At 41.0% G+C, this 17,491-nt stretch overlaps 2 protein-coding genes across 2 annotated transcripts in view; one reads left to right on the forward strand and one right to left on the reverse strand.

Moving 5' to 3' along the window:
• Positions 1-6,071: 6,071 nt before the first annotated feature.
• TTC30B (tetratricopeptide repeat domain 30B) lies at positions 6,072-8,832 on the reverse strand. Its single transcript, XM_046018851.1, has one exon. The coding sequence runs from the start codon at positions 8,544-8,546 to the stop codon at positions 6,549-6,551; it is 1,998 nt and encodes a 665-aa protein (XP_045874807.1). The 5' UTR covers positions 8,547-8,832; the 3' UTR covers positions 6,072-6,548.
• Positions 8,828-17,491, forward strand: part of LOC123950430 — a 37,641-nt gene continuing 28,977 nt past the window's right edge. Inside the window, exons 1-2 of the mRNA XM_046018218.1 lie at positions 8,828-8,921; positions 10,704-10,902. Of these exons, the coding sequence (XP_045874174.1) occupies positions 8,828-8,921; positions 10,704-10,902 (293 nt within the window). The remainder of the gene's footprint in view (positions 8,922-10,703; positions 10,903-17,491) is intronic.

A 17,491-nucleotide genomic window follows, 5' to 3' on the forward strand; every position in this document is an offset into this window, starting at 1 on the left:
AATGCTTTCCTTATTCTAGTCACTAATAATGCATTTTTGATGAACATTGCACTGTCACCTCACACTGAACTTGAATTTAACAAAGCTTGTCTTTTCTGCCTATGCCATTTTGGCCACATCTCCCTGGAGTCTGATTTTTTTTTTTTAAGTCCAATTAGTTATATTTATTCTTACTAAAATCTGTATCTTGCTGGATTTGATTCCAGAGTTTCAAAATTTAAGAATCTTGACTTTGATCCAGAATGTTTTTTGTTCCATCCAGTTTTAGGTCCTTAGTAGAAGTGAGACATAGTATGTCTGGATCTGGTTGCAAGTAATGGCAGAAAACTGGAGTACATGAGAGTCTGCCCGGTAACACATCCATGAAAGAGCTTTCGGGGCACAGACAGCTATTCTTCCACTTCAGGTGCTATTGTCCACTTTACATTTTTATATTTTGTCCACAAATAGGCTTTTTGTCCCAATGAATCAATCAACAGTTATTTCAAATAAACCTTAAACATGCAATTACATTTACTTAAGTCAGTTGCCAGACTGAAATCCTTTGATGAAGCTTGCTGTCAAGTGTCTTGTCCTAGCCCAGGAGGAAAGCAGATGAGGTCTGCCATCACATTTACTTTTGCCTGCGTTTGGCCTCAGGGGCGTGTTTCTGTTTTCGATATACTTAAACCCAGTTTATGATGCGACCTGTTGATTGGGTCTAATATTGGCTGGTGTACAACCTCTTAAATTCATTCTGACACAGTTCTGTCACATCTTCTGTACCTTGTTGTATCCACAGTACACCTGGGAAAGTGCTCTTTAAAAATTGAAATTTTGTCACTATAAAGCTGTAAAATAAGAGAGGATGGGGTTCCAAAGCCTAAGAACACAATGGAAAGAGTTCTGTTCTGGAATTTTGAGTGTGATCCATTTTCCTCTACCAGCTACAAGTCATTTTCCCTACTTGGAACCAATTTCTTTTGTAAAACGAAAATCTCTAAGGTCCCTTCTAACTTGGTGATTCTGATTAAGTCTGGATATTTTTGCTGAATACTACCCTAGAAATGATGATTGCATTACCAATTTACTTTTTAATTCATCCTTTTTTAGCCAGACACTGTGCTGAGATTTAACCCTAGACAAGAGGTAATGATTGTTAAAATAATCCTGTGAAGTGAGTGGTATTATCCTTTTTTTTTTCTTACTGGTGAAATAACCAAGGTTTAGTGAGGCTGAGTAACATCAACTGTTCGTAAGTAGCTGGCAAGTGGGTCTAAGTCCAGTGCCTCTGCTGGCTGCTTCACTGCTCTAGGCTGCTTGTATTCGGTATCTATGACATATACAGAATTTCTGCTTTTAAAGTAGATTGTATATATTCTACATATAGACTATATAAATAGTCATTGCCCTCTGCAGGAGGGCATAAGTAAGGAAATGGAATCTCTCCTAGCTACAAAGTGGAGGCCACTGTCTTCAGGATTACACACCATAGAAAAATACCAGGATGTCTTTTGTCTCAGATACTGTTTTGCTCTGTAAATGTTTCATCCAGAAGGTCCTGTTTTGGTGCCTTTATAGGTTTAATATGAAACTTATAAAGGAAGTGCTGTGTTTGATGGCCTTAATAAATTTGCATTTTTAGAGCTTTAATGCTGTATTCCTTTGAGCTGCACTTAAAAATGTAAGAATACCTGTTTCTATAAGTTCTATACCTTCCCATAAAGAGACTGGAAATTGAAAGAACTGTTAAGATTAAGGAAATGTTTTATTATAATCTAGAGCCCATCTATGGAAAGTCACAGTTGCTTAAAACTGCTAATTTAAGAATTAAAGTTGCTGCTGAAGGATTTGAGCTACATTAGGATACTAAAAAAGTTGTGTGTATTTTGTAGCTAGAATGAAAGTATAAGTTTAGAATCTGGTGGTTACAGTCATTCTGCTTCTGTGGTTGGACAGCCAAGAACCCAGAGTTAGTGGCTCTTCACAAAATGTTCTGTTTAATACTCTGGGTACAGCTCTCAATAAGTGAATACAAAAAAGCCCAAATGTCACTTTAGTCCCAGAGACAAGACAAAGGATAAGAGGCAGTTAGTGAACGGTAGATTGTGAGCTGCAAGTCACACTTGCTAGGAATTAGTGTGTCAGAGAATACCATCAAGAAACCACAATCTCCAAGGTATTTCTAGATCTAGACCAATAACCATTAAGAAAAAGACTAAGGAACCTAAGACAAAAACTTATATTCAAAATGCTGGCATTCACTTGAAATGAAAAGCTTCGCTTTGGTGATGTTATCCTTTTAAAAGTAGGTACTTTAAACAGCTATACCCTACTTACCTGGACAGACTTCCAGCACTGCTAACCCTCCATATTCAAGTGTGGAAATAGGCCCAAGCCAAGTTACAGGACAGGGGGTCAGAAGGTTATTCCCTTAAAGCATCCTCTTCAAGTCATTTACCCTTTCTTACCTAACATTTTCTAGTAAGCTTATTTATCTGGGCATCAATCCCATAGCGCTCCACAAACAAATTGTTAGAATCTGGGGCTGAACCTATCACTGGCAGTTCTATATGGATTTGATCTGAGGAGCTCCTCTGAGGTTTGGGATGCCATACCTCTGTATTCCTGTCTCACTCTGCAGGGAGAGAGTGTGATCATCTCCTATGATTTCATTGCCTGATGACCGCCCTCTATCCCCACAGTTCTCCTAGTTCCTGACTTCTTATAAACAGGTCAGAGGTAATCACTATGCATCTGACCTCACAGATGGAGTTAGTGTGAATATTCGTGCCACAGCTGAGGCCAGATTCAAAGAAGGCTGTCGGGGAATGGGAATCCTTTGTCAGGCAGTCATGTCTCTGATCAAGAGAGTCTGCTGGTGGTTCTGCATGGAAAGATCAAGTTCCTATTCATGCCTGAGAAAATGAAAATAACTACTTGTGTACAAACAGGTTTATATTCTGAATATGTGGAGATGGGGGGTTGACTAGGATTATGAAATACTGGATTTAATCTTTGATTCCTTTAAAATATACCATGCAGACATGATGAAGAAAACAGAGTAAATGCTTTAGAAATATACAGAAATCCTTTTGTCAAGAAATGTGCTTTTAACAATTATATCTCTATGATACAAAGAGTTTGAGAGGCAGGGTGGGGGGTTTGGGGAGCAGGGAAGGAAAAAATGAAACAAGATGGGATCAGTAGGGAGACAAACCAGAAGGGACTCTTAATCTCACAAAACAAACTGAGGGTTGCTGGGGGGTGGGAGGGTAGGGAGAGGGTGGTTGGGTTATGGACATTGGGGAGGGTATGTGATATGGTGAGTGCTGTGAAATGTGTAAACGTGGCGATTCACAGACCTGTACCCCTGGGGCAAATAATACATTATATGTTGATAAAAATAAATAAATTCTTTAAAAAGTGCTTTTGACACTTAATACATAATGTTGTAAGAGCATAGAACAAAACTTTTCATCAGAGCTTTAGGGATGATGAAAGCCTTCAGTTAAATGGCAAAATACAGCCATTGTGAAGTCATTTGTTAGTGTCATAGTATCAATAAGCACAGCTAAGTACTTCCGAGGTGAATTTAAAAGAAATATATATCCTCAAGCACCTGGATGGCTCAGTTGGTTAAATGTCTGCCTTCAGTTCAGGTCATCATCCCAGAGTCCTGGGATTCAGTCCCGTACTGGGCTCCTTGCTCAGCCAGGAGTCTGCTTCTCCCTCTGCCTGTGGCTTCCCCTGCTTGTGCACGTGCGCGCTCTCTCTCTCTCTCTCTCTGACAAAATAAAATCTTAAAAAAAAAATATATATATATATATGTATATATATATATGTACATATATATGTACATATATATATATATACACACACACACACACACATATATTAAAATCTCCTAAAAATAAAGGACAGTAACGTCTGAAGAGTTAGGAATGTCCTCAGTCTCCTCTAACATTCAGAAGACAGGGCAGCTTCCGTAGGTGTGGTTCAAAAGTCTTTACTGTTGCCAGGCAGCAGTCTGTCAATCTGAGGGGTGCCTCTCCAGAGAGCCTGGGTAAGGAAGGGGACAAACGCCCTGATTGACCTTTATTCCTTTACTCAGAGGTAGGAGCAGTCAGGATTTCCTGATTCATTACTAACCAGGAAATCCCAGCTGCCCAGCGGCAAGGGGTTAAAACTGTTCTGAAAAGCTTTTTATGTTCTGGAAAGCTAAATTACACATACATGCAAACCACAAACACACAGCACCTGGGTAAATAAAATGTGACTGAATAAAGGCCAGGCTATTTGCAAAAGGGAATCTGGAAAACATTTGCTTTTGGGTGGTTAACGTTACTTACACCTTTTTTTTTTTTTTTTTTGCTTTTTTTAAAGAAAAAAAATAGAAGAAAGCTGCAAAAACATCAGAATTTTGACATGGCTGTTGAAAAGAAGATTTCAGTTCATTTACTTTCCTAATCTTAAGGGACTATGGAGATTGAGAGGCGCATAGAGCTACTGCACAAAGAAGCAGCAATACTTTTAGTATAAAAGTTGTTAAATGAAGACCATTTCCCAGAGACAGAATTGTGCTGTGGGATGCACTGAAGTCATTAAACATGAACTGTCTTCCAAACATGGGATCAAACATCTATGGTAAATGATATTATACATAATTATAATTAAGATTAAAAATGTTTATAAATTTAAAACCATTGGACTTCATGGTAGGCCAAATTTTCTAACAGATCTAATAGAATTTGAGCACCTAGGAAGTCATGCTGCAAAGGGTTTATGCTGCACATAAGGGATTTCTCCTGGGAGAAAAAAAAATCGTCATTTTATTATGGCAGGGACTCACTATTACTTGAAAGCTATCAGATTGAACTATGAGAAACTGCTAGTTTTGTAGGTCAATAACTTTGAAGAACAGCAATTTCATGTAATTCAACCTAATACTTTCTTTTCTGAACCAGGTCAATTTGGGGTTGACAGTTACATTTATGGATAAAGGGTAGGTAAACAAATAGTAAAGCTCATATATGGTTCATAAAATAAAATGCCTAAGCAGAATGAGTAGAGTTCTCCTTGGGAACGCTGTGGGTATGCAACTGGCATTATGAATCTACCAGATAAGGTTTCAGAACTTTTCATCCGTGATAGAGGTAGGAAAGAAGTTGGGTGGGGTCACGGGAATGGGGTAGATTTTTCCTTACCAGAGAGGCTACAACACAGAAACAACTCCAGCATTAACCTATCCTAAGTAGGTAGGAATTAAGAATAAGTTTTTAGGGGGCACCTGGGTGGCACAGTGCGTTAAGCCTCTGCCTTCGGCTCAGGTCATGATCTCGGGGTCCTGGGATTGAGACCCCTGTCGGGCTCTCTGCTCAGCAGGGAGCCTGCTCCTCCCCCGCCCCCCCCCACCGCAGTCCCCCTACCTTCCTTTCTGGCTACTTGTGATCTGTTAAATAAATAAATTTTTTTTTTTAAAGCAGAGGTACCCTGAAAACTTACTCTTTTTAAAAAAAATTTTTTTGGGGGGGGCGCTTGGGTGGCTCAGTGGGTTAAGGCCTCTGCCTTCCGCTCAGGTCATGATCCCAGGGTCCTGGGATTAAGCCCCGCATCGGGCTCTCTGCTCCGTATGGAGCCTGCTTCCTCCTCACTCTCTGCCTGCCTCTCTGCCTAGTTGTGATTTCTCTCTGTCAAATAAATAAAATATTTAAAAAAAAATTTTTTTTTAAAAAGAGTAAGTTTTCAGGGTACCTCTGCTTTTAGTCACTGTCTAGACATAAATGAGAGCAGAGTTATGAAAAAGTAACAGCGTATCTTGTTCATACGTACACATTATTAACAAATGGAACAAAAGAAAACTATGTAAAGTTGTTTTTTTAGCAATTGTTTATTGTCTTTATACCATAGCACCATAATTGATTTCCCACTGAATCTTGTCCATTAAGAAAACAAGAACTTTTATCACCTAAGGAATTTTGGTTACAGAAAGTGTTAAATCTATATTGGAAAACCCTGCCAAAACATCTTAAACTCTATGCAACGTGTGTGCATTTTATTTTATTTTATTTTTTTTAACGTGTGTGCATTTTAAATTAATATGAGGGTAACGTGAGAATAGAACACACAATCCCTAAAACTTAATACTAAAAGCATAGAAATCCTCTATGTTAACTACTTTGTTCTGGGCTTGATCGTGACAAGATAGTGCTGGAAATTGTAATCCCTGTGCAGGGGACACTCTAAATATAGCCAAGCACAACTGAGAAAAAAAGGAGAGGGAACATGGGCACTACAAGTTCCAATAAACACAGAGTCCCAATTCAGTTTCAAATTTTTCATGTATCTTTCTAGGTTAAAGTTAAAATAAGTAAAAAAGTTAAAGTAAAAATAATTTTTCATGTATCTTTCTAGGTCAAAGTTAAAATAAGGTTAATCTAATTAATATGATTTTCAAATGTACAAAGTTTAACATGTGACAAATGTAAAGATGATGATAGCTAAATAGAGATACAACTATAAATACAGATATATAAAGCAATTATGATAAAAGACATTATCAGACATAACTATATATTCCATCCTATAATCTCATAAATCAAAGCTTTTAATTGTCTGGATTCATATGTGACGGTATTCTTTCCACTATGCATTCTTTCTTCTTCCAGGGGTTGTTCAATAACGGCAGGTATGTTCCTGCCATAAAGTTCACAGTGTTCTAGAAACTGGACACATTCTTGAATAACACTGTCACGAAGCATGATCGTATGTTTTGACATGTTTTCTAATAAGGACAGGAAGCATCTTTTAGCATAATACCAGGTATCAGTTCCCAGTTTCTTCTGATAAGGTTCCAGGCTTTTGATAACCCGAGAAATACCAAAGTCGTAATTTCCTTTGGCACAGTAGAGTGTCCCTATCACCAAATTCACAATGCAGAGGTGGTAGATTTTCTTATCTGGGTCATCATAGGACAGCTGCTCTTCCTCCTTCTCGATCTTTCTCATCAACTCCTCGGCTTCTTCATTCTGACTTGTCATGATGTATGAAACACACAGGTTAGCCAGCACAATAGCGCTGACATTCAGGATGTTGTCATAGTGCTTCTTGACGATGGGTTCATAGAAACCGATAGCTTCTTTGTATTTGTTTTCCTGCATGAACAGGACATGAGCCACGTTCAGCTTCCACACATCATGGTCATTACAGAATTCCACAGACTTGCGGAAGATCTTTTCCACCATTGCATAATTCTCAAGGTTCCAGTAGATCTTTGCCTGGGCCATCAACACGGGAATATACTTCTCCAGAGTGTCATCGTACTCATTCACTGCCTTTTTGACAGCTTCATCATCTCTGTTGTGTCTTGCTTCCTGTACTTGTATGGTGAGTCTCCGGAGCTGTTCAGTCAGCATCCCTGCCAGCCCATCCAGCTTAATGAAGGCCTCTTCTGGGGCTGTCTGGCAAGTGATCATGGCATCCAGGAAGTCATAGAGATAGGGTGTGAGCAGCCTGTAGGTCAAATGGGCATTCTCCGCCAGGACATCGGCTGCCAGGTCAAAATACTCGTACTTACAGTAGAGCAGCAGCAGGTTGCCAAAGGTCTCCGGGGGAAAGGGGTTCTGCTGGAGCAAAAACTGCAGCTTTTCAAACCCCTCGGTAGGCCTGGCATCCATGTTCATGAGCGCCTGGTTGTGCAGGGTCACGGGGTCTAACTCTTCTTCTGCCCTAGGTGGCATGTCCGTGAGGGCTTCCTGGGCCGCCTCGTAGTTTCGCAGTTGGTACTCGATGGCGGCCTTGAGGTTGAAGGCTTCCACCAGGGCAGTCTGGTGAAGGACTAAGGTGTTGCCAACACTTCGCACGTCGATGCCTTCCGTGGTCATGCCCACGCCTAGCTCCGGGTGCTGGCGGATGCCACGCTCAATGATGTCGGCAATGTACTTGAGCGCCGGGGCGTAGTGCCGGCTGCTGTAATAGGCCAAAGCCAGGTTGTAGGAGAGGTCAGGCCGGTATCCCGAAGCCTGGAGGGCCGCAAGGAACTTGGCGCACGCGGCTTCATACTGTCCCTCCTTGTAGAGCAAACAACCCAGGTTGACCTGGCCGTCCAGTTCGTTCTCGCCCCCACTGTCGTCGCCCCCTTCCCCACTCAGCAGCTGCTCCACCAGGCTCTTGGCCCCGGGCAGGTCGCCCTCGCTGTACTTGATGGCGGCCTGCAGGCGGAGGACCCGGCCGTGGTAGGCGGGGTTGTCCAGCAGGAGGAAGGCCACCCGCGTGGCCTCTGGGTAGAGGCAGGCCTTGTACAGGGCCTGGGCCTGGTACAGGCGGTACTGCTCCAGTTCGGGGTGCAGCTGGCCCAGCTGCTCATAGCACTCGGCGGCCAGCGCGAACTCCTGCAGGCGGTAGTAGCAGTAGCCCAGCAGCGACAGGCCGGCGCGGCTCCTCGGGCTCCGCTGGAGCTCGCCGCCCAGCAGCTGCACGGCCTCGGCGTAGCGGGAGTCGCGGATGAGGCGGTACACGACGGCGGTGAACTCCCCATCGGGGATGTGCGCGCCGCTGAGCCCGGCCATAACCGCCGCGGTGCTGGTGCGTGCTGGTTACCACGGCAACGAGCCTGCCGGAAGCGGAAGATACATAGAATAGTTAGGTTTTTTTTCTTTTTGTGATTTTTTTTTTTTTTTTGGTCTATTCCCAATGTTACGTTGCAAGGGAAGACCAGACTAGGGTTAGAAAGGAATCACTAATTTGATTATTTCATGTCTGGGCTGTCACCAAGGCTCCAGAGTGTTAGCCGCGTTACCAAAGAAGAAACTGTTCGGGTAGTTCAGAGACCGAAACTCCACTTCCCGTCATGCTCTGGTTCGATCGCGGCGCTTCCAAGGTCGTGACCGCGTTGCATGCTGGGAGGCGTAGTCTCCGCCGGGCGGACGCACAGTCTTCAGGCGGTGAGGTTTTTCTGACTGTTTTTCGTTAGCGTTTACACTTCGCGCTACCCTCTGCCCTGAATCTCCGAATTTCACTACCTTAGAAAGACGGTGGAGAAAATGGTCTTTTCCAAGGTGGGATGAAAATAAAAGCACGACCAAGTTTCTAACTCTTCTAACTCTCCAAACCTAGTGTGTGTGTGTGTGTGTGTGTGTGTGTGTGTGTGTTCCAAGGTGGGATGAAAATAAAAGCACGACCAAGTTTCTAACTCTTCTAACTCTCCAAACCTAGTGTGTGTGTGTGTGTGTGTGTGTGTGTGTGTGTGTGTGTGTGTGTGTTCCAAGGTGGGATGAAAATAAAAGCACGACCAAGTTTCTAACTCTTCTAACTCTCCAAACCTAGTGTGTGTGTGTGTGTGTGTGTGTGTGTGTGTGTGTGTGTGTGTGTGTGTGTGTGTGTGGCTGATTCATGTACTTGTCAGGCTTTAATGTTTTATTTCAGTTAAAAAGAAATTTTTTTTTTTTAACCTCGGATTCCTAGTTTGAGGATCTCTGGAAATTTGTTCCAGTACGAAAAAATCCTGGACTTTCTTTTGTTCTTTTGTCATGTATTTGGAATAGATGCTCTAGATTCCATGTTAGTACCTCTGGGCTATATCTATGTAAATACTTTTGAATTTAATATTGTCCCTCATGGGACAGTGGAAAACTAGGGACATAATTATCCTGTAAAATTATAATGGATCACTAATAAAAAACATACCCATAGTTTAGACTGATGTGGAGACTAAAATTTGTGAGAGATGAGTATAATTTTTCAGTCAGAAATTAGAGACAAAGGTAGACAAAATAGCAAAAGACACAACTGGCTTATCCCAGTGAGGTAGCAGCAGTTCTTAAGATAATAAAATTAGCTATAATTTATGGAGTGCCTGGATGGCTCAGTCAGTTGTGTGTCTTGCTCTTAATTTTGGCCCAGGTCATGATATCAGGGTTGTGGGATTGAGCCACATGTTGGGCTCCACACTGGTTGTGGAGCCTGCTTAAGATTCTCCTCTCCCACTGTGTGTGTATGTCCCTCTCTAAAGGAAAAAAAAATATCTATAAGATATGAATATCATATGCAGTGCGTCTGGGGTAATGGGGTTTTCTTTCATAGTCTGACACAGCCTTTCAGATTTCCATTGGCTTCACTACAATCGAAGCTAAACATAGTCCAGGTAAAAACATGTCTTTGCTATGTAATTAAAGACTTCAATGCAAATCCCTTACCTGCCTCAATAGTATTGTAGCCTATAAGCCTTTTCTATAAATTCATTTTGGAGCCAATATCAGCTGTGTTGCAGGGCACTCTATTAAACTGTTCATATAGATTATCTCTCAGCTTAGTAATCACCTTGTATTCTGCTTATTAGACAGAGAGGAAAAAAAAGAACAGCTGAGCCATGATATCGAAATCTAAGTTATTAGGAAAGAGAGACTATTGAATTAATTCAATGTATGTATTACCTAAGAGCCCAGTTTTGCAGAAATACTAGTGTCTTGTTTTTTTGTTTGTTATTTTTTCCATTAAAACAACCACCTTGGTTTGGGCAGTAAAATTGGAACTTTCTGGCCTGAGTTGCAGCTGTCAGCAGATGTAAGGAAGTGATTGGTGTGTGGCAGTGTAGTTCCTAGTCACCTGTTATAGCTAAAAAGAGATTTCAGTAAGGCATCTGGATGCTAAATTATGAAGCAACTGATTCATGTACTTAAGCATTCTTTTCCCTTGCTGAGAAATCTGCCAAACTTGTGTTCTTCTAGATGGAACCAGACAAGGAGTCTTTCACTGCATGAATACTGGCAAAAGGAGAAACTGCACCCATTTCAGAGGAATTGAGGGGTCTCTGGGCCACTCAAGATTCCCTGAAAAAGCAGCTGAGAAGACCTCTATATCCCTACTCAAAAGCTTCTTCCAACCTAGTCTCTGGCTGGAGCCTTTTCTGGTCTTCAACCAAAGGAGGTACATGGCTTGAGGGATGCTAGCTAGTGTGGCTGAATAATCAAGAAATCGGGTCTTCTCCTTTATGGCTGCCTGATTGACACTTAACTCTTGAAAAAAAATATCCAAAAGGCTCAATATTTTGAAATCTTAATGTATTTTAAGTTCTTAAGTATGAAGCTATTACCTTTGGTAATTTGCTATTAAATCAAGGTAAAATGACAACATAGAAATGGGAAATTGCCTTTTATATCTTTTCGTGTGTTTCAGAGTTGTATCATGAAAACATTCACCTCCAGATGGCTTTTTGGAAATGTATGAAAAATGGACTATCTGCTCTCCCCCAAATTTCCCTGATCTCTTTAGACATCAGTTGGGGTCCTTTCTTTGTGTTGCTACCTGTCTGTGGATGAGGCAGCTGATGGGGAGCAGGAGGGAGGCTGCTCTGTGTCTTTCTCCTTGTTTCCTGTGCTACTGTTCCTGAGGCCTGGCTTGCAAAAAGCAGGACATTCGGTTTAGACAGATGGAGGGCAGGGTCATTTTCAAAATGAAATGAGCGCACAAATCACACTGTGAAATTGGCATGACCATCACTGCTGCTGTGATAGACTGACTTTTATTTAGTCTCTGATAGGCAGTTGGGGAATACACTAGTTTGGGGAGGCAGTAGTGAAAGAAGTCCCCTTAATTAATGATAGAAATTCTGGAAAGCAATAAATGGGGTGGAATATTATGAAATGTCATAAAGGATCATTTTGTTTCCAGCAAAATCTTGGAAAGCTGGATCATGTATCAGAAAGTAAGGGTATTGTAGCTTTCCTAGCAATAAGAAAGCATTTGGCGGTTGCAATAAAATGATTCAGTGCCTTATTGAAAGAAACTAGGCTCTGAGAAAATGAAGTTGGACTCAGGGTGGATTTTGCTGCATAAGCAGAGGCGTGTTGACCATAGAGAAGAATTCAATTTAGGCAAAATGTATAGGAGCTAAAAGCATGGTATTTGGCTCTTCATGTGCTCATGTTTGTCCCTGCCAAAACATGAGATGATTAAATCCCATCGATATTCTATTTGGCATTCTCTTATAAAGCTAATTGGAAATGACTGTTTCTTATTTAACTTGTAAAAATAACCACTTCTTTTTAGTAAACATTGTTTTTTATGAGTATTTCTTTTTTTTTTTTTTAAAGATTTTATTTATTTATTTGACAGAGAGATCACAAGTAGGCAGAGAGGCAGGCAGAGAGAGAGGAGGAAGCAGGCTCCCTGCGGAGCAGGGAGCCCGATGTGGGGCTCGATCCCAGGACCCTGATCATGACCTGAGCCGAAGGCAGCGGCTTAATCCACTGAGCCACCCAGGCGCCCCTTTATGAGTATTTCAACCTCAGCTATGATTGAACATTTTCCTTGATAAAGGAAGACCTTCTGCAAAACCATTTGCCAAGTTATTATTTCTGTTTCCCATCCAGTCTGGGCCATTTTCTGCAGGATGGCAAGATTGATTCCTCTGGAGTCCAGCTTGGTATTTTGTCCCTGTGTGTCTGTTGATGATGATAGAACTGACCCGCTTTCCACCACCTCTCACCTCTCACCCATAAACGGGAAGAAAAGAATAAATTAGTGCCAAAGTTGTAATGCAGTTCACCGACCTTTAGGAGCATCTGTTCAATCTTTTAAGACTCTTGGAAAAGATTGTATGCTGAAGTCACACGTGGGAACATTTAGGCTCAGACGGTGAGAAATTTAACCTCACTGAGACTTAATCTTTTTCCTCAGGTAGTTCCAGCTCTATTAATATTTTATATCATAATATGTTTCCTTCTTCATATATCTTGATTTTGCTCAAATAATTTCTATTTTGAGGTTTATGATGTTATTATCCAAACTAATTTATTAGGGAGATCACAAAACATGGTTTAGAAAAAGGAATTAGCAGAGTAGCCATAATGGTGGTACTACCCTTGAAAAACTTATTCCCTAGGGTTGGAGTGTGCTGTGGAATGCACTGATGGGACTGGTACCCAAATCACTTCATTTGAGCATTTTTTCACATTTCTAAGAGGCAAGAAATGATTTGTAGTATCACTTCTTTCTCCCAAGATTGTTGCCCTTCATAGTCAGATATGGCCTATGCTTGTTCTTATTTCTGCAGTTTAGCCATGAAAATAATAAATTGGGTGGGAAAGGTCTGTGAAGTCCATGGTCAGAAGATGCTATTCTTTTTTTTTTTTTTAAGATTTTATTTATTTATTTGAGAGAGAGAGAGCACGCACACAGAAGGAGAGGGAGAAACAGATTCTTCCCAGAGCAGAGAACCCAATGTGGGGCTCTATCCCAGGACCCTGAGATCATGACCTCACCTGAAGGCAGACACTTAACTGACTGAACCACCTAGGCGCCTCAGAAGATGCTGTTCTTTTTTTTTTTTTTTTTTTTTTTTAAAGATTTTATTTAGGGATGCCTGCTGGTTCAGTGGGTTAAAGCCTCTGCCTTCGGCTCAGGTCACGATCCCAGGGTCCTGATTTTGAGCCCCACATCGGGCTCTCTGCTCAGAAGGGAGCCTGCTTCTCCCTCTCTCTCTGCCTACTTGTGATCTCTGTCAAATAAATAAATAAAATCTTAAAAAAAAAAAAAGATTTTATTTATTTATTTGACAGACATCACAAGTGGGCAGAGAGGCAGACTCCCTGCTGAGCAGAGAGCCAGATGAGGGGTTTGATCCCATGACCCTGGGATCATGACCTGAGCCAAAGGTGGAGGCTTAACCCACCGAACCACCCAGGCGCCCCCAGAAGATGCTATTCTTATCAAAGAAAGTTGTCATCAGCTTTTGAGCGCGTTTTCTGGCTTACAGTACTAAAGAGCCATCCATGTTGGCTTTGACAACCAGCCATCTAATTGTCTCAAAAGTACTGTAGTATTTTTTAGGCTTTTCCTATAGAGAGTTATGGAACACACTCCCAGGGCCTGTGCTGGTGGACCATGGAACCCAACTCAGAAACCAAGCCTCTCCTTCAAGCCTCCTGGTGCTGTACTCCCCGAATCCAGTGAATAAAATTCTGACAATCTGCCTTTGAAATATGTCAACTCTGTATATTTCTCTCAGAATTCCACTACTGCTGCTCTGCTTTCTGCCACCATCTGTCTCCTGGATCTTTGATAAATCTCCTAAATGGCTTCCCTTCATCTCTTCCTGGGACCCTTAAAAAGATTCAGGGCACTTTTTCTCCCTTCTTTGTTTAGGGTTTTACTCTGCGGAACCTCCTTGTGCAAAACAAAACTCCCAGTGACTTTGCTTCCTAAGTGAGAGTTTCTGTCTCAAGTGTGTAAGATGTGGTCATTCATTCTAATGATTCTTGCTGCCTGCATGTATGGGAATGTCTTTAGACTGAAAGTTCAAATGGTTTTGAAAGGGATGGTTGCTACCTAATGGGTAAGTTAAACATTTGCGTCCAGGAATAGATGTTCTCCTGACATTTCAGATGCTGTATTCCTGAGTGCCTGATAAACTCCAGAAAGTGGAGGGGCAATGGTCTGGTGTAAATTGGTGTTTTCACTAATCCTGCTTCTCCAGGAAATTAAAGCACAAAATTAAATAGTATATTTTGTTCATTCAATAAAGTATTGTGGAGAATCCAGAACCTTCAAGAAACTCATCGACCAGGGGAGATACTTTAAGTACATTGAAAATCCACAACCCAGGCAATATGTGTGGTACCTAACGAGTTGGCACAACATGACATAGAGCTTCAGAGTTTAGAGTAAAAACAAACCAGCATTTGGCTAGGGTGGTGGTATATAGCTCTATCACAGATACCTTGCTCCTTCCCCCCACCTTTTTACAAGATTTTATTTATTTATTTGACAGAGAGAGAGATAGCCAGAGAGGAAACACCAGCAGGGGGAGAGGGAGAAGGAGAAGCAGGCTTCCCACTGAGCAGGTAGCTTGATGTGGGGCTCGATCCCAGGACACTGGGATCATGACCTGAGCCAAAGGCGGACGCTTAACAACTGAGCCACCCAGGCGCCCCTGCTCTTCCCTTTTATAACAAATATTTTCCAAGGCCCTCTTTGTTGTTTTGAAATGAAATTTGTATATGATATATAACATCCTATACACATAAGTTCTCTTCCTGTTTTCCTTCCCTTTTTTCTTCTTTTTAAAAAAGTCTTAGGAGGTACATGAACTGATCAGTCATAATCCTTAATCACTGACATAATCTCCATTATTGGTCCATTCATGGTCCTCTTCTAGTCTTCTGTTTATTTGTTTAACTATTTTTAATAATGTAAAAACCATAATGATGGCACCATCCAACATAAAAAGTAGATCCTTTACCATAACCTACATCTGACTCTGGAGATGTCTCCCAAACCATCCTCTTAGCTTTTTCATCCTGATTAACCAAAATCCTGTTTGGTGTTGTCTTTCTTCCGTTTTTTTTTTTAACTTAAAGATTTTTAATTATATATTTGCGAGACACAGAAGAGCATGAGTTGGGGGAGGGGCAGAGGGAAACAGAAAGGGACAAGCAGACTCCCCACGGAGTGAGGAGCCTGATGCAGGGCTTGCCCAGGACCCTGAGATCATGTCCTATGCTGAAGTCAGTGCTTAACTGACTGAGCCACCCAGACACCCCATCTTGGTTCCATTTCTATACAGTTTCATTGAATCTATATGGGTTTCTTGAACATATTTTTATTTTAGTTGTTTTAACTTTATCAAAAGTATTCACATGTATCTCCTCTTGTAATGTTGTAATTCTGAGATTCATCCGTATTTTTGCACATGTCGCTGCAGTCCACTGGTTTTGACTACTCTGTTACATACCATTCTGTGAACATTCCAGGTTTACTTACTTACTGTCCTATTGATGGGCATTCAGGTTGTGTCTCAATGTTTGCTGTTTTGAAAAGTGATGCTGTGACATATTTTTGTACATACTCCTTGGTGTACAGGTCCAAGATTTCTTTTGTATATATGCCTATAAGTGAGATTATTGTGTCATTAGAATATTTGGATGTTTAATGTTGTGCATAACCCAAACTGTTTTCCTTAATAGTTGGTCTAATTTACATCCCCGCAGCAGCATATAAGAGATTCTAGAAATCTGCATTCTCTCTAATACTTCATCTTGTCAAAATTCATATTTATTGGCCATATATATAGTTTCTCTTTTGCGACAAGCCCAATCTTATATTTGCTCATTTTTCTATTAGGTTCTTAGTGTTTTTCTTAGGATTTTAGGAGCTCTTTGTATACTCTTTTACTAATCTTTATCAGTAATGTGAATTGCAGGCTTCTTTTTCCGGTTAGTAACTTTTCACTTTCTTTAAGGTAAAGTACTTAAGTTTAATGTAGTTAAATTTATTAATCTTTTCTTTTATACTCAGTGCTTTTTATATCTTGTTTTGAAAACTTCTTTACTTCACGGCTACATTATACTCACATATATTTTTAAAAGTTTTGTTTCTTCATTTAAATTTTTAATGCATTGGGAGTCGATTATTGTGTGTGTTGTGAGGTAGAGATTCAATCTAATTTTCTTCCAAATGGATAACCTTCTTTTTTTAGCTCCATTTATTGAACAGTCTCTCAGTGTACCCCAATTTGACATGGCTTTTCTGAAATATACCAAGTTTCCTGTGTATATCGGCCTGTTTTAGAGCTCTCTATTCTTTTCCATTGTCAGCTTGGGACAAAGTTTGGGACCCACACAACATTGTCTTAATTTCTGTAGCTCCATTATAAATCTAAATATGGTTGGGCAATACCCCACTTTCAGAAGTGAACTGTCAGGGCACCAGGGTGGTTCAATTGGTTAAGCATCTTTCTAAGGCTCAGGTCATATTCTCAGGGTCCTGGGTTCGAGTCACCATTGGGGTCCATGCTCCCAGGGGAGTCTGCTTCTCCTTCTCCCTCTGCCATGCCCCCACTCATGCACATATGTGCTGTCTCTCAAATAGAGAAATAAAATCCTAAATAATAATAATAATAATAATAATAAATTAAAGCATTTTGGCTGCTCTTGGCCCTTTACTTTTCCTTATATACCTAATTTTTAAATCAATACTATAAAATAATGCCCTTACTATAATATGAAGAAGAGATAAATGGAAAATGTTTCTATAGAATAGTATGTAGTTTCATGCATATAAGTTCTAGGCAATACCAGAACAACAATCTTCTGAGATGTTCTACCAGAAGAACATCCCCACAAATATTCAAAATGCCCCCTGAGAGTGGTGCAGCCCCTACTGAGAGCTGACAGGTTAGAGAAGTGGAGTGATGCCATCCAGAAGTCTTGGAGGATGGGTGGGATTTAAGCTTGCAGATAGCAGAGAGAGAAAGAGGTCAAGTTTCACTGCAAAGTTTAAAAAGCACATGGTTATAAAAAGAGATGTTTAGGGGCACCTGAGTGGCTCAGTGGGTTAAAGCCTCTGCCTTCGGCTCAGGTCATGATCCCAGGGTCTTGGGATGGAGCTCCACATTAGGCTCTCTGCTCCGCAGGGAGCCTGCTTCCTCCTCTCTCTCTGCCTGCCTCTCTGCCTAGTTATGATTTCTCTCTGTCAAATAAATAAAATATTTAAAAAAAAAAAGATGTTTAATAAA

This window comes from Meles meles, chromosome 9 (genome assembly GCF_922984935.1).
Source record: "Meles meles chromosome 9, mMelMel3.1 paternal haplotype, whole genome shotgun sequence".
Lineage (NCBI taxonomy): Eukaryota > Metazoa > Chordata > Mammalia > Carnivora > Mustelidae > Meles > Meles meles.

Excerpts from the sequence above, each read along its gene's own strand:
- TTC30B (XM_046018851.1), bottom strand. The coding sequence starts at position 8,546 with ATGGCCGGGCTCAGCGGCGCGCACATCCCCGATGGGGAGTTCACCGCC.